This window comes from Balaenoptera physalus (assembly GCF_965194825.1).
Source record: "Balaenoptera physalus genome assembly, chromosome: 13".
NCBI lineage: Eukaryota > Metazoa > Chordata > Mammalia > Artiodactyla > Balaenopteridae > Balaenoptera > Balaenoptera physalus.
In genome coordinates, this window is record NC_138892.1 from 71,722,877 (window position 1) to 71,746,054 (window position 23,178).

Below are 23,178 nucleotides of genomic sequence, written 5' to 3' on the forward strand. Positions count from 1 at the left end.
GGGATGAAGGGAGCGACAACACAAACTATAATAAAGGATGTTGTCAGACCTTCATTTGTTATGGCAGGAAGAGATTCAGAGACCCGTAATACCTTAGGAGACAAATGATGACTACCCCTCAATTCCATTGTACAGCTTGGAGTGACTCAAGTTTAGGTGACTCGCTGTTCACCAGGCACTAGTCTAACCAAACCTTTTCACAACCTGTCACACCTTTGAACTTTCTTTCTCTTTCTATATTCCGGCATAATTGAAAGAGGGATTAATTCTTGCTGCTCTTACTTTTCACTACTTGTTTACATCTGTGTAGTGAGTGGTTAATCCTGGCCCATGAGTAAGCATCGAGACAGTATTCCTTGTCTTTTAAAACATCTTTGTTCCTCATTAAGCCTGATTTTATCATTCATTCATTTTTCAACAGATATTAAATATCTAGTATTTTTTCAGTACTGTGCTAGGTACTAGTTATCCAGTGGTGTATAAACCTGAAACCATCCCTTTCCTTGTGAAGTGTATATCCTAGATGAGGAAACAGACAGTAACTCCTTCCTTAACACTCCCTGTGTTCCTTACTTTATTTTTTTTTTCATAGCATTTATCAACATCTAAGACTTTATTTTTTGTTTGATTTCATCCACAAAACGTTGGTTACATGAGGACAAACAAGAATTTCTGTATGTTTTGCTAAAGGAATATTTTTTGGTTGAGAAGTGAGAAAGGCACGTTTAATTCGTCACCACGTCCCCTTGATTCTGCTTCTTCAGCCTGTCTTTAAATAACCCCACTGCTGCTTCCTTTTAGTTCAAGCCCTTTTTATTTTTACCGGATCTATTAAAGTAGCTTTCCCTGCCTCTGTAGTACCTTTCCCCTCCAGATTGCTGCCAATAATCTTTGTAAAATTCAAGTCTGAATTTCTTCAGTGATCTGCTGTCTTTTAAAGGTAAATCAGACTCCTTCGCTTTTCATTGTCGGGTTCCTTCCTATCTGTCCAGCCTTGTTTTTTTTTTTTTTCTCTGCCACTCCCTGCTCTCCATCTCAAACTTTATGCTGCAGTAGTATCAATATATTGCACTTCTTCAAGCTTCTCTGCTAAGTGTGGTGGCTGGACCAGAGGCTTCCCCTTAACTTGGAAGCTATTTAGAAATGCAAATTTTAGGCTCCACCCCGAGGCCTACTGAATAAGAACCCTGGGAGCAGAGCTAAGCAAGCTAAATGAGACTTCCCAGTAATCCTGATGTACCTTAAATTTGAGAATCACTACTTTAGTCCTTTTTTTTTTTAAAGTTCATTTCCTTAACAAGCTCAGCCATTAATTACCATGCTTTTAATATCATTTTCATTTGTGTAACGCTTAATTTACATCATTGACCCTGGTATCTTTGTCTGTCCTGCTTTTTAAATTGTGTATTGGACATCTTTCCTGGATATCCTTCCTGTACTTCAGACTCTGTAGGTTCTAAACAAAATTCAGTACCCATCTATTAAGATGTTTTATATACTGTGTTTCCTATTTCCTCCTTCAAAGGATTCCTCCTTGCAGCTTTGAATCCTAGATTATGCAGTATTTTCTCTTTGGTTTCTATTTTGTCTTGCTTTAGAGGAACAAAGGAAAAGATTTTTTAATAACTCTACTGACCAAAATAGGGTCAGGATTTTCCAGGCAATAGATTACTGTTGTTTATAGACCATCTGTTAAAATGTATTTTTTTTAATGTGTTTTTATCTTATTCTTCTTTGCTTTTTCCTTCCCACCTTTTTTCCCTCCTCAATTGTCTTTCTCTCTCTCATTTTAAGAACTTAGAGACCATTTACTTTGAATCTTGACCTCAGCTGCCCACGTTCTACCATAAAGCTGGAGGCATCCTTGACCCTGGGCTAATAGAGTGACAACTTGTACCCAAAGTGACAACTGGTACCAAAGATTGTAGTCAGGCAACATTTCATCTATCTCGGTACAGTTTCTGCAGTAGGTTCTCAATAAATTTTTTTCTAATGAGTAAGTGAGTAAGTTAGGCAAGTCTCAAAGGACTGGACAGATCTCCAAGGTCAAAAAACCACAGTGAAATTGTGGCTGGATACATAAGGAACCTCAAAGATTTGAGCAGTAAGAAGTGAGAAATTTTGACACTCAAATATTTATTCAGTGAATAAATGAAAGATTTTAAAGAAAAGAATAGCCATTGTAACAGATGGTGAGGTATTTCCTTCTCTGAGAGAAGAGGGATAAATTTAGATTTTATTTCAGTGTGAACTTTCAAGTTTAATTTTTAAAATTCATGTTTATTTATATGTGTGCTTCCCCATAAGCACAGTTTGATATACATTTTTAATAATTTTCGTGTCGATTTATGTAACAGTTATATTTTAATGGTTTGACTATATATCTTGGGCTATAACTTTTAACTGTTATTATAGTTCTATTTTTGTTGGATAGGAAAGACAGTAATGTATGTGTGTGTATATATATATCTGTTAAATTGCACATCTGAATTACCTTACATATGAGAAATTTTTATATGTGAAATCATATATCTGTTCTCATAATTTGAGCTATTCTCTCATAAAAAATACATTCTTAAATTATAGTAATAAAAAAAACTTTCTTTTTAACATGCACACAGGAAACCTCGGCCTGTCTCCCAGTTGGTTGCACAGCAGGTTACTCAGCAGTTTGTGCCCCCTACACAGTCAAAGAAAGAGAAAAAAGATAAAGTAGAAAAAGAAAAAAGTGAAAAGGAAACAACTAGCAAAAAGAACAGTCATAAGAAAACCAGGTAAATTTAAAGAGTGTTTTAATGGCACTTTTGAAGTAATAAAATTAACCACTTAATATTGTCTTTTAACATCAATATATAAAGTACATAAAGTAGAAATAAAAGATTTCATCTCTTTTACTATATCATGAAAGTGTTTTTCTTAGTTGAAGTTATAGTAGAAATTAAACACAGAGGCCACAAATACAAGCTTAAGTGTGAGGACAGTTTCTGTTTTTTGTTTTTGTTTTTGTTTTACTAGATTACAAGACATTTGTGTTTGAAATGTTTCTTTTTCACTCATAAAGCAAGGAGTGATGTTCACAATACTGAACAGATATTTACATGAGCTTTAACCAATCAAAATGGTCATATGGGTCCAGGCAGAACAGACAGTCATGACGCCCTTATCATAAGTGCACATCAGTGGAGTAACAGCCCTGCATATAACTCAACCTTGGATGTTGTCAGCTTCCTCTGTGATTCAGCTATGTCACTGCTGTTCTAAAACATTTATTTTAGTAAAATTGATAAGCTGTCTGCAAAATTATGATTAAGCTATAAAAGCACATTTAAGAGAACATTACTCCCAGAGTTTTTTGTCATGCTGAGGAAGATTCAGGAATGATTGGCTTGATTAATGTTAATGATTTCAAACATTTAATTATATTTTTGTGGCTAGTTACACATGAATATAGAGCTTTAAAGATAGATGTGTTCGTTTTGTTATTTTTACCTAATTTAATATGCATTACATGCTCAGAAAGTTGGTAGAGAGAAAAGCTAGTTTAAAATTTTATCGTCTCTTGTGTTTAGGCCAAGATTGAAAAATGTGGATCGGAGTAGTGCTCAACACTTGGAAGTTACCGTTGGAGACCTGACAGTCATTATTACAGACTTTAAGGAGAAAACGAAGTCACCGCCCGCATCTAGTGCTGCTTCTGCAGATCAACACAGCCAGAGCGGCTCCAGCTCTGATAACACAGAGAGGGGAATGTCCAGGTCATCCTCACCCAGAGGAGAAGCCTCATCATTGAACGGAGAATCTCATTAAAGTTTATTTTCTCCAATTTCCTAGTCACTTCTGTCATACCACGCAAATACACAGATTATGCCAAGAAGTACCACATTTTCATGACAAACATATTCATGCACAATCCATAATTTGCATTTTACATAAAATAGAAATTTGTTAGATTTTATTGCAATCTATGCCTACCAAACCTTTCCAGACTTAACATTTTGGTCTCCACAGTTAAAGGTGCCATGAAAATGTGGTTGAATTACTCATTATGCAGTGTTATTGGTAAGTCTATTTTCACTTTTAGTTTAGTGAATTCTAACACATAATTCTTGAATTCTCTACTATTGGCATGTAATGAATTTAAATTTTTATAACATAGTGCAAGCTGCCTAAATATGTATTATTTGAGAATTGTGAAACAAATAGTTATATGTATACAAGTCAAAAATCAACTTAATCAACTGTTGCTACAACAGAATTTTCTTAATGGTTATCCTCTTAAATACACCTGCTGGTACTTGGTGTGGTTAAATAGGAAGATTGTTATTAAATAAAGAATTTGTATGAACCATTGCCAATGTTTTTGACACATTTTACTAAATTATTGTTCCTGAATTACGTTTTAGGTTTTATCTGTTTTTGGGGGGGGGGTTTGCTTATCTTTCAAAACATTCATTTATTGTAATGTTTACTAGCAGACTAGTAAACAATAAAACATTGATTACTTGGCTTTATAATTCAGATTTAGTGCTATTGTCATTGAACACTGGTATTTTCTGTATTATATAGAACATTAAAATTCAAGTAATTATAAGCATTTGGCAAAAACAGAAGAGAAGAAACCTGTCATATTTTAAAAGCTGCAGTTTTGGAAAAGCTTTAACTTAATAGTTTTATCACTGTTTCCTTGCCCCAGACTTATCCAGGGTCATAGAAGTGTGAATCTAATTAATACAGAAATGGGAACTGTTGCACAGAACTGAGAAATAGCTAATCTTTAATCAGTTTAATTGGCCTCTTATTAAATATAACAATTCTTATAAAAATTATAGTACCCTATTTTCAGAAACAATTGCCAGTTTATGCATTTATCAATATCCTAAAATTTAAAAAGTATTTACAGCCCCACTTACTATTATGTAAATTTACCAATAAAATATTTTTATGACTACAGATTTTGCATTTTTGTTTACAACTAATAAAAGTGTTTTTTGTTGTTTCTAAAAATCCAACTTAGAAACCACACAGTACTTAAATTCTAGGGTCTCCTGCTTTCTCTTAGCCATTTGTTTAATATGTATTCACCTATAGGAGAATTTTGAATTATAAATGAACTTTAAATCATAACTTGGATACAGAATATCACATAAAAGCATCATGATAGCATTTGAAGAAAGAAAACTGTAGACCCTGACAGTTGTGATATTTGGTGGTTTCATGTGGTAATGTAATTTTCTGTTTAATTGCAGTACTTTTTACAGGCACAATGGTACTGTCTTTTTTTGTAAGATGCAAGTTGTGAATTACAGTTAATTGCATACAGTAAAAGTCTGTGATTAAAACATTTATATACCTCATTCTTTAGTGTTGTTAAATTAAAGAATTTTATTTGTTTTTAAGATACTTTCAGTGGAACCCCAAATGACTGGTATGTTCTTTTAAAACATGAACATTTTTTTCTCTTATTTTATTCTTTTTCACATGTTCCAAATGTTTTATATATATACATATATATTCATTTTTAGACATAGTAAAAACTACAAGTACTAACTGTAATAGGGAAAATATTCTAATTTTTAAGTCAAAATTAACTCTTTGGAGGTACTGGGTCTTATGATGATGATCAGATACTTTCTGGATATATTTTAAATGGGACTGCAAGAGAGAAAAATCTGACAGAGGATGGGATTTTACCTGAACGGGGCATAGTCATCTTTCTAAATAGTAGGGAGACAGTTAGCATGGAATTTGAGAATGCTAACTGATGGCTGGCATTTGAATCTCTGTTGTAGAACCTAAGTGAGCTTGAGTAAGTCATTCAAGTCATTTCCCGTCTATTAAACAGGGATAAGGGTAATCATATCTAACTCATAGCGTTGTTGGGAGGATTAAATGTCAATCCATATAAAATTCTTAACAACTACCTGACACATACTCTATGCTCAGTAAATGTGAGCCTTTACTATCTTTATAGGTAAAATCCCATTACAGAAACATAATTTTTTTTGGTAACAAAAATTGTTTCCATGCCTTCTTGGATGCCCGAAAGGAATTGTGTTCTGTAGGTTAAACTGAATTTTTTACATCAGATGTTTGCTCTGATCCCAGACCAGCTATCTTTCTATAATTAAAGAACCTGATGGTATGCATTATGAGACAGGAGAAATGAGCTGAGTTGGCTACTTTGATATTTTGTTTTCCTTTCATTAATCACAGTTATCTTTACCTGCCTTCATTTCACCCTACCTCAAATACACTTCCAAACCAGGAAACAGACTCAAATTCCATAAATACACCTAATGTTAAAATATGCAAAAAGATTCAGAGCCTGGGCTTAGGGTGTATTTTTAGCTCTGGTTCATCAACTTACCCTATGGTTTTAATAGTGGGTTCTTTTAGCCAAATTCTATACAAAAAGAGCATTTGGATGTTTTTCAGAGTTTATTAGCTTATTTTGATACAAGTAAGAGTGAAGATATAATTTGAGGCATACAAGAATACATATTCTTAAACCTTTTATATTACACAGTAGAAATAGTTAACTTAAAGGTTTTATTTTTATTAAATGCTTTCCTAAGATTATAGTGATGACTGTAGACAAAGTGAAAACATTTAAAAAAGGAAGAAAAACCTTTGCTTTTCTAAGTTGATAACATTTATTACCCTTCTTTTAGAAAGAAGTTCTTATTGCCTGAAAAGAACATAGTTTATTCATATTTTATACATTCATGCTGAGTGGTCTAGAAGTTTTAGTTTCCACTGAAACCCTTATTTTACTTATTTTCTTGGTCTGCCACTTATCTCTTTTCTGGAATCTTTTGAAGACCTGAAGTAGGAACTGGGCCATTGATAGAAATTTCTGTACTGTACTTTGAAAATTAAGTGCAAACAGAAGAGTGAGTGTGTGTGTAAGAAGGGTAATCATAAAGTAATACTTAGACTTATTAGCACTGGCTCCCCTCTTCAACCACAGGCACCTTCAGGTGTCTGGAACAACTGAAATGTAGAAAAACTGAAGTGTAGAAAAGTCATAAGTGACAAAAATAGCTGAGTAGAATCAAGAGACAGTGAAGATTGCAGAATACAGGATGTGACTGATCATTTGTGAAAGCAGAAGGAAAAGAACACCCTCCCTGGCTATTGAGAGTGATGAAAAAGAAGCTGCCCTAATAACAAAGGCAAGGAAGGATAGAAATGGGAAAAAATGAGGGAGGAGGCAGGAGAAAAACAAAGCAAAGATAGTAGCAGAAATTAGAAAATGGGGCATTGTGATGTAGTCGATGATAGCAGACAAGAATCGCTCAGAAGGGAGAGAGAACAAATAGAATGTATAGCATCTCGGTCTCTTGAGAAAATTTTTAAAACATGCTATGATAAATCTTTGTAATGACTCAGTCATTAAGTTTTCAGTTGTGTTTAGTAGACTGTTTACTAGAGCAGCAATATGTGTAATCACTATAAAACGATTTTCTTCAAAACCAGTTCATTTTTAGAAGTTGTCATATTTACCTTGAATTATATGAACACTTTACTTTCCTGAATGCACAGCCCTGCTAGCCCAGATAATTTAAATGTTATGATTTTAATGTGGCTTTGTATTTAGCCAGTGCAGATAATTCCAGCCTTTGTGGAATGGGCCGATTCTGGAGCATATGAAATGCCACGATAAGACTAGGTACTTATATAGAAAAATCAAGTAGAGCTCTGAAAGCTTTTAGTTCTCTGGGACATGTTTCATGTTCTGAATTGTTTTTCAGTGGTGATTTCTTTCCTCCCCATCAGTAGGAGTTGTAGACTATAGTAGCTATTTTCCTGCTGTAATACTTTCAGTATTTTCCTGATCTAGATTTTCTTTATGTCAGTTTTCAATTCATTGAACATTTATTGAGTATGTTTTGTGTGCTAGGCACTGGTCTGGGGGTTGGTTGCAAAGAGGACAAAGATGTGGAACTCACATCTTAGAGGAGAGATCTGTAAATATAATGCCATTATTTCAACAATAAAAATACATATAAGATACAGAAGTAACAGAAGAGGGAGTGCTTGCCACCATTTTTTTTTTTTCTTTTTCCTTCTTTTTTTTTTCCCCCTAGAAAATTCAGCTTGGCCTGAGTATCCACTGTAAGTCCACAATGGAGATGTTAGGATCTCATCTTGATAGTTGCAGCTGATAATGTTGGGTGTCACCAGTAATTTTAGCCAGCTACCATTTCATTACTCCAGTTTGAATTTTCAAAAGTTAAAGACTTCAAGCCATGTAATGTGAGATTATCATTTTCCTATACTAATTTTTAAAAATCAGTAAACAGCTGAATGAGGTCTCCTGTTGCCTTTTTGTAAGGATATTGAGGAAACATTACATCGCTCAGAATCCAAATGAGAAAATTTATTCAGACCTGTTTCAGGAAAAGCTTTACTTCACCCTGAGAAATCAGTTTGCCTTTTACTTGTGAACAATGCAAATCATTGATTGTCCTCAGTTTTTGCTTTAGTTGTGGGAAATCTCAGATTAAAATTAGGCATACTTTTAATAATTATGTAGCACTCAGTCATCTGCATATCCATATTCTAACTTGTTATTCTTCATCTAACTACATTTTTCTAGATTACAATTTTTATCTACTTATGTTTTTCCTTGTGTTCTTATAAAGTTCCTCAAATCTCTTTTGTACATAAGGCTAAATAGTAATACTTTTTTAAAAAATCTCAAAAAAACTGCTTTATTTTAGTTGTGAGGATAAGCCCCAATGTGAAAATTTCAGTGCAAGGATCCAGTAAAATGGATCCAACTGGAGTTCCTGAGGAGTGGAAATAATACACAAGTTTGGCAGGTCTTGAATTACATGCAGGTAAACCTGGATCCGCTGACTTACCTGGAAGTAGGGAATGTGGATGAAAGCTACCATCTCATCCTCATATTTTCATTAACTTTTATCAAGAGAATTCAGAAACTAAACTGAGTACCAAGATTTACTAATTGAGACTTTGTATGTGTATTATTTTCACTAACCTCTTTTAATTCAGACTAATAGCAACAATGAAATTAGCCTGTTTACTTTTGGAGTCCGCAAGATTGAGAAGAGTTGGTGTACTGTATAAAACCAGTTTGGGAGAAGAAGACTGCTAAAGGACAAAAATGTAGTGAAAGCATTAAAAAGAAAAAGAAAAGTAGGCTGTTTTCAGAATTAAAAAACAGAGTGATCTGGCTTGAGGTCCAAGAGGTAGCTTTTGGTCTTTAATAAGAGAAAATGTAAAAGCCTATGATGTTTCCAGTATAGGATAAGATAAATAATTTGAGGGACACTTTAACTTAATTAGAAAGAAAAGAACATTTTTTTAACTTTATTAAAAATAAAACATAGAAATGTGAAAAGAAAAACCATTTCAACATATGAAACCTATTAATAATAAAACCTATTATTTGGGGAATCTGGGTCCAGAGACTTAATCTGTTACTTAATAATATTATAATCATGACCTTGATTGATGGCAGGTTTTGGTCAACTTGTGCATGTATGTTTTAATTCTAATTTTCCCCATGACTAAATTTCCCTGTAAATCTAGCTTTTAATTTCACTGACAGTATTTTTTTAAAATAACAATAATAGGTTATAATCTATTAATGGGAATGGAAGTTTCCTGAAGATGGAACCAGGGAGAAATGTAAGGATGGTCCATAGGATAGTCGTTCTTTCCCTCCCCACTCTGCCCGCTTCATAATCTCTCTCCTTTGTGGATGGAAATACTAGATGAATTCTAGGATTATTTAGGAGTTAAGGTGTCCCCACTTAGTTTTCCGTTGCCACTTTTTTCTAATCTTATGATCTATAGCTGAGTTTTTTGAGCATGAAGAGAATCAGTTTACTCTTTCGTCTTCCCCCTTACCCTACCCTTTTCCCACATTTACTAGTCTGAATGAACACTTCAAATGACATACTCTTTGCTCCAACTGACAACATACTTTTCCAACTTTTTCCTCCAGCCCAACAAGGTCTCTAGGAAATGGACTGTGAAAAATGAAGAAATTTCACTAGAGGCCAACAAGAGGAGAGAATGGTTTTCACTTTTAGTGTGAATTTCTGATTCTTTGTGCTCTGCAACTAATCTGATTTGTATTTCTTTTTTTTTAATATAAATTTATTTATTTATTTATTTACTTACTTACTTACTTACTTACTTACTTACTTACGGCTGCATTGGGTCTTTGTTGCTGCATGCAGTCTTTCTCTAGTTGCGGCGAGTGGGGGCTACTCTTCGTTGCAGTGCACGGGCTTCTCATTGCGGTGGCTTCTCTTGTTGCAGAGCACAGGCTCTAGGAGCCCGAGCTTCAGTAGTTGTGGCGCAGGGGCTTAGTTGCTCCACAGCATGTGGGATCTTCCCACACCAGGGCTCGAACCCGCGTCCCCCGTGATGGATTCTTAACCACTGCGCCACCAGGGAAACCCCGTGATTTGTATTTCTGTGATTGCAAGTTTAATTTGTTTTAATCCCCAAGACCAATCTAAGAGATTTTCATATAACATCTTTTTTGCTTTTTTGCTTTTACTTTTAATTTGCATCACTCAGTTTAGCATTTATTTTTTCACAGTGCAATAGCATGGTATAAGGGAAAAAACAAACACGCACTTTGGATCCTCAAAGATTTCCATTTGAATTATGGATCTTCATTATTAGCCATGTGGTTAACAAACTTCTCTGAATTTCAGGTTCCTTGTTTGTTAGAAGGATAAAGTATAATTGTTATCAGGATTAAGTTAGATTATGCATAGACCTTTATAAAGTGGAAATTATGTAAAAAAGTCTTTGAACTTTACTATGAAAAGGTATAGAATTTACCTTTTCCCCCATAGGATGTCTTTTTTTTTTTTTTTTTTAAGAAGTACTAAAAGGTAGAATTGGGAAGGAAATGCTGAGCAGGACCTAAATTTGCTCTAGAGTGTCTTGGAAAAGACATTAAAAAACCCCAAAAAACTCATTAATTGAATGTCTACCATATATCCAGCATGTACTAGGAGCTATATGAAGAATCAAGATAAATCTTTTGAATATACGATTGTTGAGATTTGGATTATCCTGAATCCAAGAGTTTTCCAGGTCATGGAGAAGGTCTCTATCTATATAATTTAAACAACTAATGTTGCTACTTTAAAATTTCTTTTTGTCCACCTAAATTTACCTTTTTTGACAGAATGAAGGGAAGATCAATATTGATTAAAAATTTGGATATAGCCAGCCTGTAACTAGAGAATTAAGAGGGTGGTCTAGAGACGAAAAAATAGACTTAAGAACACATACATACACACAGTAAGTGAAAGAAATGCCTAACCATTATGGAAAAAAAATATTTTCAGTAATTTACAATTAATTTTAGGAATATCAAAATGTGTGAATCCTGGAAGTGATCAGAAGTATTCACACAGCTCCTTATACTCCAGGATAACCAGTTGGGACAGTGTGTGGGTAATGCAAAAATCATTTCTCTCTTTGGAATGCCTTACATACTTTTTCAACAGAATTTCCTTTTTAATTACAGGATTGAAAGGAACCTAAAGGGATGATATGGTCCAGAACCCTGATGTCAAGTAAATGGATGATTGTTCTTCCAGATAGGCTCTTCCCATATATTGTCGCAGAAATGAATACTGCCATTCTAGTATTTTACATCTCTGGGTCATTAAATTATTCTTTATTTTCATTACATTTAGTTTGTTGAAAGAGAAACAACTGTAGTTAGCATCTCTTTAAATTAAACGTACTTTGAGTGCTAGCTCTTACTCTAGTTTCTTGGTACCATATCCTTTAGTTTTCTCTCTGAAAATCTATTTTCTGTTCTTATAAATGCTTTTGTTATCCATCTTTGTACCTCATTAGGTTTATCTTTATTTCTCTAAGAATTGTAAGGTGTAGTGAAAGGATTAACTTCATATTGTCGTGGTTTTTACTTGCCTGTCTCCACTTTTGGGGGCAGTACAGAATAGCCCCTTGTCTGGCATGTAGAATATATTCAATAAATGTTTATTGAATGAATAAGTGTATGTTTTCATTCTATTCACAGCTTGATAGCATGCTAGTTTTCATTTTTTGTCAAGTAAGGCAAGAAATTTAATCCTTATAGGGTAAGAAACTGAGGCTTAAATTTGTTTAGTGACTTTCCCATGTTCACAGAGCCAGCACTTATTTGGTGTAGGGATTCCAAATGAAGAACTACCACTAATTATACAGCATTTCCCTATCTTGTTTCTCATGGCCAAACTCTTCAAAGCTCCAACTGCAATCTGAACAGTTTAACAGCATAATTTTTCTCCATGAAGAGAGTGTGTGTGTGTGTGTGTGTGTGTGTGTGTGGGTGGGTGGGTGTGTGTTTAAAGCCTTTCCCTCACTTTTTGGCACTGTAGCTGCTTTCAGGCTCCAATCTCAATCTGTCCCAGCCTCTACCCTGCAGCCAGAATCTGCTCTCCAAAAGGCAAATGTGATCACGTTATTTCCTAATTTAAAAACCCTTCAATGGTTCACCATTTTACGTTCAAACTCCTTGCCAGGTTATGTTCAAACTCCTTGGTGTACTAAATAAGGCATTCCGATATCTGGCCCCTTCAACCTCTAGTCTTATAGCTCATCCTTTCCTCTTTTGCATTCACTTAACTGGTGATATCAAACTTCTCACAGCTCCCTGACCCAAGAGCCTGTTTCACTGATTCCTCAGCCTGGAATTACTTCTCTTACCACACCCTAGACTCTAGGGCCACTTTTGCTACAGTCAAAAGTTCACAAAAAAACAGAAGTAAAACCTATGAGTCACTTACATAGTTATTAGTAAAAGTTTATTGTGTGTACACCCAAAAGACAGCGAACTGGGAGCAGTCAAACCAAAATATGGAATGAGGCTCAGGGGTATATTCTGTGAAGAATGTGAGTGTGTATCCTCTACAGTGACTGGTTAAAATATTATAATTTTCTCTTTTGCTTTCTTTTCATTCTTTTTTTTTGCAGTTTAAACTTCAAACATTGAGTATTCAACTGCTTTTCTTTCTTTTTTTAAAATTATTTTTTATTATATAAGTTTCAAGTGTACAGCATTATAATTCAACACCTATATACTCCGCAAAGTCATCACCACCACAAGTCTAATTATCATCCATCACCATACAGTTGACCCTCTTCACCCATTTAAAAAAATAAAAAAAATTTTATTTGGCTGGTCCGGGTCTTAGTTGTGGCACACGTGATCTTCCTAGTCGTGTGCGGGATCTTTAGTGGCGGCATGCGGGATCTAGTTCTCTGACCAGGGATCCAACCCGGGCCCCCTGCGTTGGGAGTGCAGAGTCTTAGCCACTGGACCACCAGGTAAGTCCCCCCCTCCGCTTCCCATTTTGCCCACCCCTCCTAGACTTTTCTTAAATGAAAGGGAATTGGTTAGTGGTTACCTCATACCAATTTTTGGGAACTATTTAAGTTCTGCTTATGATTTTCACAGGCATAAGCAAAAAGTGACCCAGGTCAAGTTATTACCTCTTACCCTGCAAAATAAGCTAAATTAAGCTTTGCTTGTATGACTAACTGGTTTTGTTCGCTCAGGGAATTTTCAAGTCTGGCGTCTGTGTTTCATTTTAACATTATGAGGTGTCTCTTTACCATGCCCGCAGGCAGAACCGATTGTTCCGTTTTGTATGTGTGCCCACACCTTTTTACAGGCTTATATCCTAATGTCTGTATGGTCGTATTGCACTTACTTACAAGTATCCACTGTCCCACCCCCATGCCCCAACTAGGCGTCTTTGTACCCCAAGGGACTCACACAGTGCTTGGCACATAGTGATGCTTTGTAAATGTTCAATAAATGAATGGAGTGAAAATATGGCTGAGAAAGAGGGAAAAGAAATGGAAAGCTAAAGGCAAAGCTCTTTAGGGAGAATATTAATTGTTTTGGGCATGCGAATGGTGAGTTGTGAGGAGGATCAAAAAGGCGTAAAAGGTTGAACCTCAGCCTTATAGAAACTTACCTCGACGGGAGGCAGGATATGCATCCTAAAGGGCATTAGGAGGTAATTAGACATCAGGGTGAAAATGGCTCGTACCGACTGTATTATAGAATCTTAGAGGCTGGGGAAGTCCCTGCTGAGAAGGATGTACGTGAAAAATGGCTTAATCAAGTGCCGTCTAAGTGCAAGGGGTTTTTCGTGCGTTAAGCAATTTAATCTTTACAAGCACCCTATGATAAGGGTGTCATCTCCATTTTAGAGACGAAGAAACACGCTCAGAGAATTTAGGGCTTTCAGCGTCCCAAACTACCACGTGGAAGAACCATCATTTAAATTTGGGTCGGCTGCCTCCAATGCCCCGCTCATTTCGCCACGCCTCTCCCCCGCAGTTGGGAACCACAGGGCTCGAGAGTCGCCCACCCGGGGTCGCCGGTAGCCCAAGACCCTGCGCGAGCCGCGTCCCGCGGGCCCCAGCCCACCCGGCGCGCCCTGCCCCCCTCGCGCTCAGTGCGCCGGCGCGTCCGGCCGCCCACCCTCTGGGGAGAGGCCCGCGGCGGAGGCGGGGCCGGGGCTCCGGGCGGGGTGTCCGCGCGCACTCGAAGGTGGTGGGCGGAGAGCGAAGGGAGGCAGGGAGGAAGGGGGGCGGGCGCGAGGCCGTGGCGGAGGAGGAACTTGTTGCGCCGGCGGCTGCGTGGTGTCGCTCGCTCCCTCCGCTCCAGTTCGCCCGGGCGGGCGCGGCGGCGACGGCAGCGGCGGCGCGGGGACGGCGCGATGCGGCGCTACCTGCGCGTCGTGGTGCTGTGCCTGGCCTGTGGCTTCTGCTCGCTCCTCTACGCCTTCAGCCAGCTCGCCGTGTCCCTGGAGGAAGGAGCAGGCGGCGGTGGCGGGAAGCCGCAGGCCGCAGCGGCTTCCTGGCTCGCGGGCGGCGGACGCGGCGCCGGGAGAGGGGCGGGCAGCGCGGGCCCCGCGGCGCATCCCGGCCGGTCTGACAGGTACTGGCCGTTCCCTGTCGGGGGCCGGGGCGGGGGGCGCGGGGGCGCGGGGCTCCGCCCGGCCCGGGCTGCCTGCGAGTCAGCCCCGCGCCTCCCGCCACCAGGCCCGCGTCTGCCGCTTCTTTGCCGCAGACTCTGATCCCCTTTGCTCGTTTCCCTCCTTCTCCTCACCCTGGGGGTGAGCCCAGCGCTGCTCCAGCCCGAGAACACCCCACGCTTTTTGTGTTTGTCTTCTGACCCATTCCTTAGGCACTATTCAGAGCAGTTAGAAATTAATTTTCAACTCTTAGTTGACAGTTGCATTTTCTTTTTCCTTTTTTCTTAGAATTGAAAATAAGAGGGTCCTACCAAAGCCTTCTTGCTGTCTGGCTAGTGGGAATTCCCTCTTGTTTCCATGGCGTTCAAGTTGAGATATTTAAACATCGGGCTGGCGCCCTAGTTCAGATTTTTGCCCCCTCCTGAATGGGACATCTAAATTTCCTGTTAACGCTTAAAATTTTCATTATTTGCCGGTTAGTTAAATTTGGATAGAGCATTTCTGCGGATTGTGAATTCTTCTTTAGGAAACGATCGGTCTGTTGTAAACTTACAGCAAGTTAAGAAAAATAAGCGATACTTAACATGCTCACGTCTTTTGTGAGTTGGGATAGAGGTGTTTCTCTTTAAAAATCGGAATTTAAAAAGCGTAATGACTTAAGTGGATTTACACAGATCACTGTCAGAGTTGGAATCAACATGAGATTTAAATGGAAAAAGCAACGCATTACGAATGCTTAACAAAATCTGAGCGTTTCCACTTCCTTGAAAAAGAGGCTCCTCTGTTTGTGGGCACCTCTCTTACTCCGTGTGCTCCCTTAGTAAGAGGCAAAGTCTGCTTTGATATGAAAAACTTCCTACGGGTTGGTAGGAGGAGGGAGCGCAGGTCAGCTGTAGGCTGTTAACGTTCTTCTGAGAGTTGATGGCCATTCCCAAAATGAAAGGGGACGTTTGGGCAGAGGAGCAGCATGGAAAAGCTGGATTGTCCTGTTTTCATCCTGTGATTTGATTACAGTCAGGACTCTGTTCATAAAAGCAGAACTACTTTCCAGAGCCAGGTTTGTCAACGCTATTATCTGTTCTGGGAGAGGCCGTGACTGAAGACCTGGATGAGCTCATGAAAAGCTAATGGTGGTCTGTTATGTTCCAGTGAAGCATTTAAAGTTATGGGGAAGAAACTGTTTTTGCATTGGGTAGAATTGTCAGGAAGCAACAGTTTTATCAAAACATTGAATGAAAGTGGACTATGATATTAGCATTTCAATCTGATAGAGTAACATTCATTTTTAGTGCCTTTTGTCTGAGATACTTAATATTTTGTGACAAATTTTTATAAATTGTATCTGCTTGGCTAGCTAATTTTAACAAAATTACATTATTTGAAATTCAGAAAATAAGTGCTTCAGCTTTAATGAATATTTTATAGAGCCATTACTGAAATCTGAAGTTTGATGTGTCAGAGTTGAGTCAGCTAAAAAGCTGTCTATTACAGGTCCTCTGGGCAACATAACTCCTCATTTTAAATGAGGCACACATTTGAGTTAAAACTGAAGGTGTATCATTCTTTGTAAAGAAGTGTGGGCAGAGGAGCAACCTGGAAAAGCTGGATTGTTTGTAGCCTATGATTTGATTAAGGTCAGAAGAAGTCCTAAGACATCAGGACTCTTCATTTTAAATGTTATCATTTATAACATCTTTTTTAGATTTCTCATAGAGTTCAGTCAACTTTTTTGGCTACCATGGGATATGGAGTAGGTATTCTTAACCTCTTTTCCTATGTATAAATAGTTTGGCGGAGGTGCAGAGGGCATCAGTACCAGCATTAGAAACTATGTATCCTTTGCTCTGCACGTGCTCTTTCTTTCTATAAAGCTGCTGTGATAAGAACCTAGTCTAGATAGTGTTACATCAGTGGAAAATGGGGCTATGAGGCAAGCAACATCTTCCTTTTTTTGGTAGGACTTGATTATCATTGCATTCTTACTTTTTAAAAAGCAGTCTTACCTCAAAGATTAAAACTATTATTTCTCTCTCTCATTTGAAACATGGGATTATGGTTATAACCAATAGGTTCCAGTGGTCAAACCGTATAGAAAATATTCATTGCACAGAATTCCACGACAAAATACTTGGAAATGTCCTTGCACGTTCTCAAAGTAAAAACTAGAAAATGAGGGAAACAATTTTTCAGTGAAATTTATTATTAATGAGTTCATTTTGTTTGAATCCATTATTTTGGTATTTAGAAAATGGGTAGATCTTAGTGTCAGACAAACCTGTGGTCTCATTCTGGCCCTGTTTCCTGTGAAAACTTGACCACCTCTCTGCTTCACTTTTCTTACCTGTAAAATGTAGTTTGTATTTACCTTAATTAATTTATAGTAATCAGAATTCTTAGTTGTCAGTCACCAAAGTCCATTAAAACTGACTTAAGCAAAACAGATATTTATAGGCTTATATGGGTTGCTGGAAGGAACAGGATTGAAGGAAGAATTCCCTGGGCAGTTCCAGGGACCTCAAGGACTGGGGACTCTTTCTCTTCTGCCTTTGTTCCTGGGGTCTTTCAACTTCTTGTAGTGTTTCATCTCTAATCTCAAGTAGAAAATTCTAGAAAAAGGCTCTCATTGGACTTGCATCACACACCCATCCTTGGACCAGCCAATGTTGCCTGGGATGGGGGCCTCTGGTTCTCTGGGCTGTGTCCCTTGCACATCCATACTGCAGACAGAATCCCGTGACCGGCGCTGGAGAGGAGTGCTGCCTCAGTGGAGAGGGATGCTGGGGGTGGGGGGGGAGGTAGTGGCTCTTCCACACAGAGGGACTCTCTGAAGGTGCTCAGTGTGGACAGACTGTATTTAAGGTATTCAATCTAAAGCACTTATCTAAAGCACTGACCAGATGTCAGTACTTCAGAAGGAGTTAAACCATTCTGTGGCTTTAGATACTCTGGGTGATTAAATTCTCACATTTCACTGATGACAGCGATTATCAAGATTTCATCCCATTGAGGCTGTACAGCATATCGGTAGTAGGGAATCAAGAAACTACTAGGCATTTCAGTGATACCATTTCTGGACCCGTCATACCCTTAGTGTGAATGACTGTTAACTGGGAGGTAGTCACCTTACTTTCCTTTTCAGATCTGGTCAGGCCATCAAGTTATGGTTTCTGCTGGGTCCCAGGAACACTAACTAGTAAGATATACTGAAAATGTAGAGTGGGAAGAGTCAGGGCTTTGGAAACAGACTTCAGCTTTGCCACTCACTGGCTGTGTTAACCTTGAACACATTTCCTCATCAGTTACACAGAGGTAAGAGTATCTGTGATAATTGGGTTATTTGTGGGAATTGAAAAAAATAGCTTGTGTAGATTACTTGGTATGGTGCCTGGCACAATAAAATTATAGCTAATTCAGTGATGGTTTTGATCATTTAAATTTTAAATGATTTTTTTTTTTTTTTTTTTTTTTTCAGTTTCTGACCTCTGGGAAAAATGTCCTCAGGCCCCAGTCCAGACCTGCTAAAACCAGAGTCCCTGGGAGTGGGGCTTGGGAATCTATATTTTAGATATGTGATCCAGGTTGTTGTTATAAAGCCAAAGATTGAGAACCATTGATTTAACTGAGAATTATTTGACCACTATTTTTGCGCTATTGTTTTTTGGGGGAGAAATTTTTTCCCTCTTCCCTGCAGTTATTTTTGAAGAAGAGAGGAGTTAGGCAGTGAACAGTGAAGAAGGCTGAATTATTTACTAAAGCCACCTTAATCTCTGCTTTGTTGATGCAGAGACATCTTAGATAAAAACCAGTACTTTTCACCTTGTATTTCAGTTCACTGAAGATCGTACTTCACATAGCTGTAAAGCGCTTAGCACAAACCTGACTAGTAAATTAATTAATTAATATTGTTCTGTGCTTTTGAACGGGAAAGTGATTAGGTTAATGAGAAAATAATGTGTACTTTTGACTTAGAAATCCTATTTTAGAACATTAAGATTATTATCTATGTGTCATACCTGTTGGAAATAGTTCCCCCCAACATGTTGACTTAAATTTTTTTTTTCCATTTAAATCTTTAATTCAGTTTTTTTTTTTTTTTGAGAGAGTTTAGGTTGTACAGTGTGATGCTAACTTATTTTTGAAATGGTTAGATAATTGTTCATTGCCATATGTATATAAGCAGTTCTTTTCCCACTTCTTGAATATTCATGAAACTAGATATTTATGAAAAAGAAGACCTGACTTAGATGTCTGAAGACAATTTTTAGTTGAAAATGAGTTGTGCAGGCACTGATCTTTAAATAATGGTGGTCAGAACCATGGGAATGGTCTCCTTTAACATGGCTGTGAGCACCTTTATTTCTCTTGCAGTCACAGTGCAAGTATCTGTGCCTTTAAGGTGCATCTTTGGTGAGGCACCTCATTCAGACTTCCACATTCTTATGCTGGATATGCCTAGACTTATCACTCTCTCCACGATGCACATGGTTTTCACTAAAGCCTCATGGCTATCATGGACATTTAGAAGTGAAAAAAACCTTTTGCAGTTTGATTTAAAAGTATGAAGGACCTTCTGCTATTGCATTTAACTAAACTTTAAGTTTGAGGACTGTTATTGTGGAGAGTGTTACTGTTAAATGCTCTGTTTAATCCAGAGCAAGATGTCTCAATTTTCTTTTTTTAATTTTTGAATTTTATTTTATTTACTTTTTTATACAGTAGGTTCTTATTAGTCATCAATTTTATACACATCAGTGTATACATGTCAATCCCAATCGCCCAATTCATCACACCACCATCCCCACCCCCCCGCGGCTTTCCCCCCCTTGGTGTCCGTACGTTTGTTCTCTACAACTGTGTCTCAACTTCTGCCCTGCAAACCGGTTCATCTGTACCATTTTTCTAGGTTCCACATACATGCGTTAATATACGATATTTGTTTTTCTCTTTCTGACTTACTTCACTCTATATGACAGTCTCTAGATCCATCCACGTCTCAACAAATGACCCAATTTCGTTTCTTCTTATGGCTGAGTAATATTCCATTGTATATATGTACCACATCTTCTTTATCCATTCGTCTGTCGATGGGCATTTAGGTTGCTTCCATGACCTGGCTATTGTAAATACTGCTGCAGTGAATATTGGGGTGCATGTGTCTTTTTGAATTATGGTTTCCTCTGGGTATATGCCCAGTAGTGGGATTGCTGGATCATATGGTAATTCTATTTTTAGTTTTTTAAGACACCTCCATACTGTTCTCCATAGTGGCTGTATCAATTTACATTCCCACCAACAGTGCAAGGGGGTTCCCTTTTCTCCACACCCTCTCCAGTGTTTGTTGTTTGTAGATTTTCTGATGACGCCCATTCTAACTGGTGTGAGGTGATACCTCATTGTAGTTTTGATTTGCATTTCTCTAATAATTAGTGATGTTGAGCATCTTTTCATGTGCTTCTTGGCCATCTGTATGTCTTCTTTGGAGAAATGTCTATTTAGGTCTTCTGCCCATTTTTGGATTGGGTTGTTTGTTTCTTTAATATTGAGCTGCATGAGCTGTTTATATATTTTGGAGATTAATCCTTTGTCCGTTGATTCGTTTGTAAATATTTTCTCCCATTCTGACGGTTGTCTTTTCATCTTGTTTATGATTTCCTTTGCTGTGCAAAAGCTTTGAAGTTTCATTAGGTCCCATTTGTTTATTTTTGTTTTTATTTCCATTACTCTAGGAGCTGGGTCAAAAAAGATCTTGCTGTGATTTATGTCAAAGAGTGTTCTTCCTATGTTTTCCTCTAAGAGTTTTATAGTGCCTGATCTTACATTTAGGTCTCGAACCCATTTTGAGTTTATTTTTGTGTATGGTGTTAGGGAGTGTTCTAATTTCATTCTTTTACATGTAGCTGTCCAGTTTTCCCAGCACCACTTGTTGAAGAGACTGTCTTTGCTCCATTGTATATCCTTGCCTCCTTTGTCATAGATTAGTTGACCATAGGTACATGGGTTTATCTGTGGGCTTTTTATCCTGTTCCATTGATCTATATTTCTGTTTTTGTGCCAGTACCATATTGTCTTGATTACTGTAGCTTTGTAGTATAGTCGGAAGTCAGGGAGTCTGATTCCTCCAGCTCCGTTTTTTTCCCTCAAGAATGCTTTGACTATTCGGGGTCTTTTGTGTCTCCATACAAATTTTAAGATTTTTTGTTCTAGTTCCGTAAAAAATGCCATTGGTAATTTGATAAGGATTGCATTGAATCCGTAGATTGCTTTGGGTAGTATAGTCATTTTCACAATATTGATTCTTCCAATCCAAGAACATGGTATATCTCTCCATCTGTTGGTATCATCTTTAATTTCTTTCATCAGTGTCTTATAGTTTTCTGCATACAGGTCTTTTGTCTCCCTAGGTAGGTTTATTCCTAGGTATTTTATTCTTTATGTTGCAATGGTAAATGGGAGTGTTTCTTTAATTTCTCTTTCAGACTTTTCATCATTAGTGTATAGGAATGCATGAGATTTCTGTGCATTAATTTTGTATCCTGCAACTTTACCAAATTCATTGATTAGCTCTAGTAGTCTTCTGGTGGCATCTTTAGGATTTTCTATGTATAGTATCATGTCATCTGCAAACAGTGACAGTTTTACTTCTTCTTTTCCAATTTGTATTCCTTTTACTTCTTTTTCTTCTCTGATTGCCATGGCTAGGCCTTCCAAAACTGTGTTGAATAATAGTGGCGAGAGTGGACATCCTTGTCGTCTTCCTGATTTTAGAGGAAATCCTCTCAGTTTTTCACCATTGAGAGTGATGTTTGCTGTGAGTTTGTCATATATGGCCTTTATTATGTTGAGGTAGTTTACTTCTATGCCCACTTTCTGGAGAGTGTTTATCATAAATAGGTGTTGAATTTTGTCAAAAGCTTTTTCTGTTGAGAAATCTATTGAGATGATCATATGGTTTTTATTCTTCAATTTGTTAATGTGGTGTATCACACTGATTGATTTGCATATATTGAAGAATCCTTGCATCCCTGGGATAAATCCCACTTGATCATGGTGTATGATCCTTTTAATGTGTTGTTGGATTCTGTTTGCTAGTATTTTGTTGAGGATTTTTGCATCTATATTCATCAGTGATATTGGTCTGTAATTTTCTTTTTTTGTAGTACCTTTGTCTGGTTTTGGTATCAGGGTGATGATGGCTTCATAGAATGAGTTTGGGAGTGTTCCTTCCTCTGCAGTTTTTTTGGAAGTGTTTGAGAAGGATGGGTGTTAACACTTCTCTAAATGTTTGATAGAATTCACCTGTGATGCCATCTGGTCCTGGACTTCTGTTTGTTGGAAGATTTTTAATCACAGTTTCAATTTCATTACTTGTGATTGGTCTGTTCATATTTTCGATTTCTTCCTGGTTCAATCTGGGAAAGTTATACCTTTCTAAGAATTTGTCCATTTCTTCCAGGTTGTCCATTTTATTGGCATAGATTTGCTTGTAGTAGTCTCTTAGGATGCTTTGTATTTCTGCGGTGTCTGTCGTAACTTCTCCTTTTTCATTTCTAATTTTATTGATTTGAGTCCTCTCCCTCTTTTTCTTGATGAGTCTGGCTAATGGTTTATCAATTTTGTTTATCTTCTCAAAGAACCAGCTTTTAGTTTTATTGATCTTTGCTATTGTTTTCTTTGTTTCTATTTCATTTATTTCTGCTCTGATGTTTATGATTTCTTTCCCTCTACTAACTTTGGGTTTTGTTTGTTCTTCTTTCTCTAGTTTTTTAGGTGTAAGTTTAGATTGTTTATTTGAGATTTTTCTTGTTTCTTGAGGTAGGCTTGTATAGCTATAAACTTCCCTCTTAGAACTGCTTTTGCTGCATCCCATAGGTTTTGGATCATCGTGTTTTCATTGTCATTTGTCTCTAGGTATTTTTTGATTTCCTCTTTGATTTCTTCAGTGATCTCTTGGTTATTTAGTAACTTATTGTTTAGCCTCCATGTGTTTGTGTTTTTTACGTTTTTTTCCCTGTAATTCATTTCTAATCTCATAGCATTGTGGTCAGAAAAGATGCTTGATATGATTCCAATTTTCTTAAATTTACTGAGGCTTGATTTGTGACCCAAGATGTGAACTGTCCTGGAGAATGTTCCATGTGTACTTGAGAAGAAAGTGTAATCTGCTGTTTTTGGA

The 23,178-nt window shown here is 37.4% G+C and overlaps 2 protein-coding genes across 15 annotated transcripts in view; both read left to right on the plus strand.

The window, feature by feature from the left end:
• YAF2 (YY1 associated factor 2) overlaps positions 1-6,024 on the plus strand; it is a 66,270-nt gene extending 60,246 nt beyond the window's left edge. For 6 of the 7 annotated variants that reach the window (XM_082422658.1, XM_082422657.1, XM_082422659.1 and 3 more), the window contains 2 exons: positions 2,622-2,774; positions 3,570-6,024. In XM_082422658.1, coding sequence (XP_082278784.1) covers positions 2,622-2,774; positions 3,570-3,807 — 391 coding nt within the window. In that variant the 3' untranslated portion in view covers positions 3,808-6,024. Of the gene's footprint in view, positions 1-2,621; positions 2,775-3,569 lie in introns of those variants that run through there. The other variant, XR_014252843.1, reaches the window with a different exon arrangement.
• Positions 6,025-14,602: 8,578 nt separating this feature from the next.
• Positions 14,603-23,178, plus strand: part of GXYLT1 (glucoside xylosyltransferase 1) — a 55,281-nt gene continuing 46,705 nt past the window's right edge. For 4 of the 8 annotated variants that reach the window (XM_082422614.1, XM_082422620.1, XM_082422615.1 and 1 more), the window contains exon 1: positions 14,605-14,968. In XM_082422614.1, the coding sequence (XP_082278740.1) occupies positions 14,748-14,968 (221 nt within the window). In that variant the 5' untranslated portion in view covers positions 14,605-14,747. Of the gene's footprint in view, positions 14,969-23,178 lie in introns of all 8 variants that reach the window. The other 4 variants (XM_082422619.1, XM_082422618.1, XM_082422616.1 and 1 more) reach the window with 3 other exon arrangements.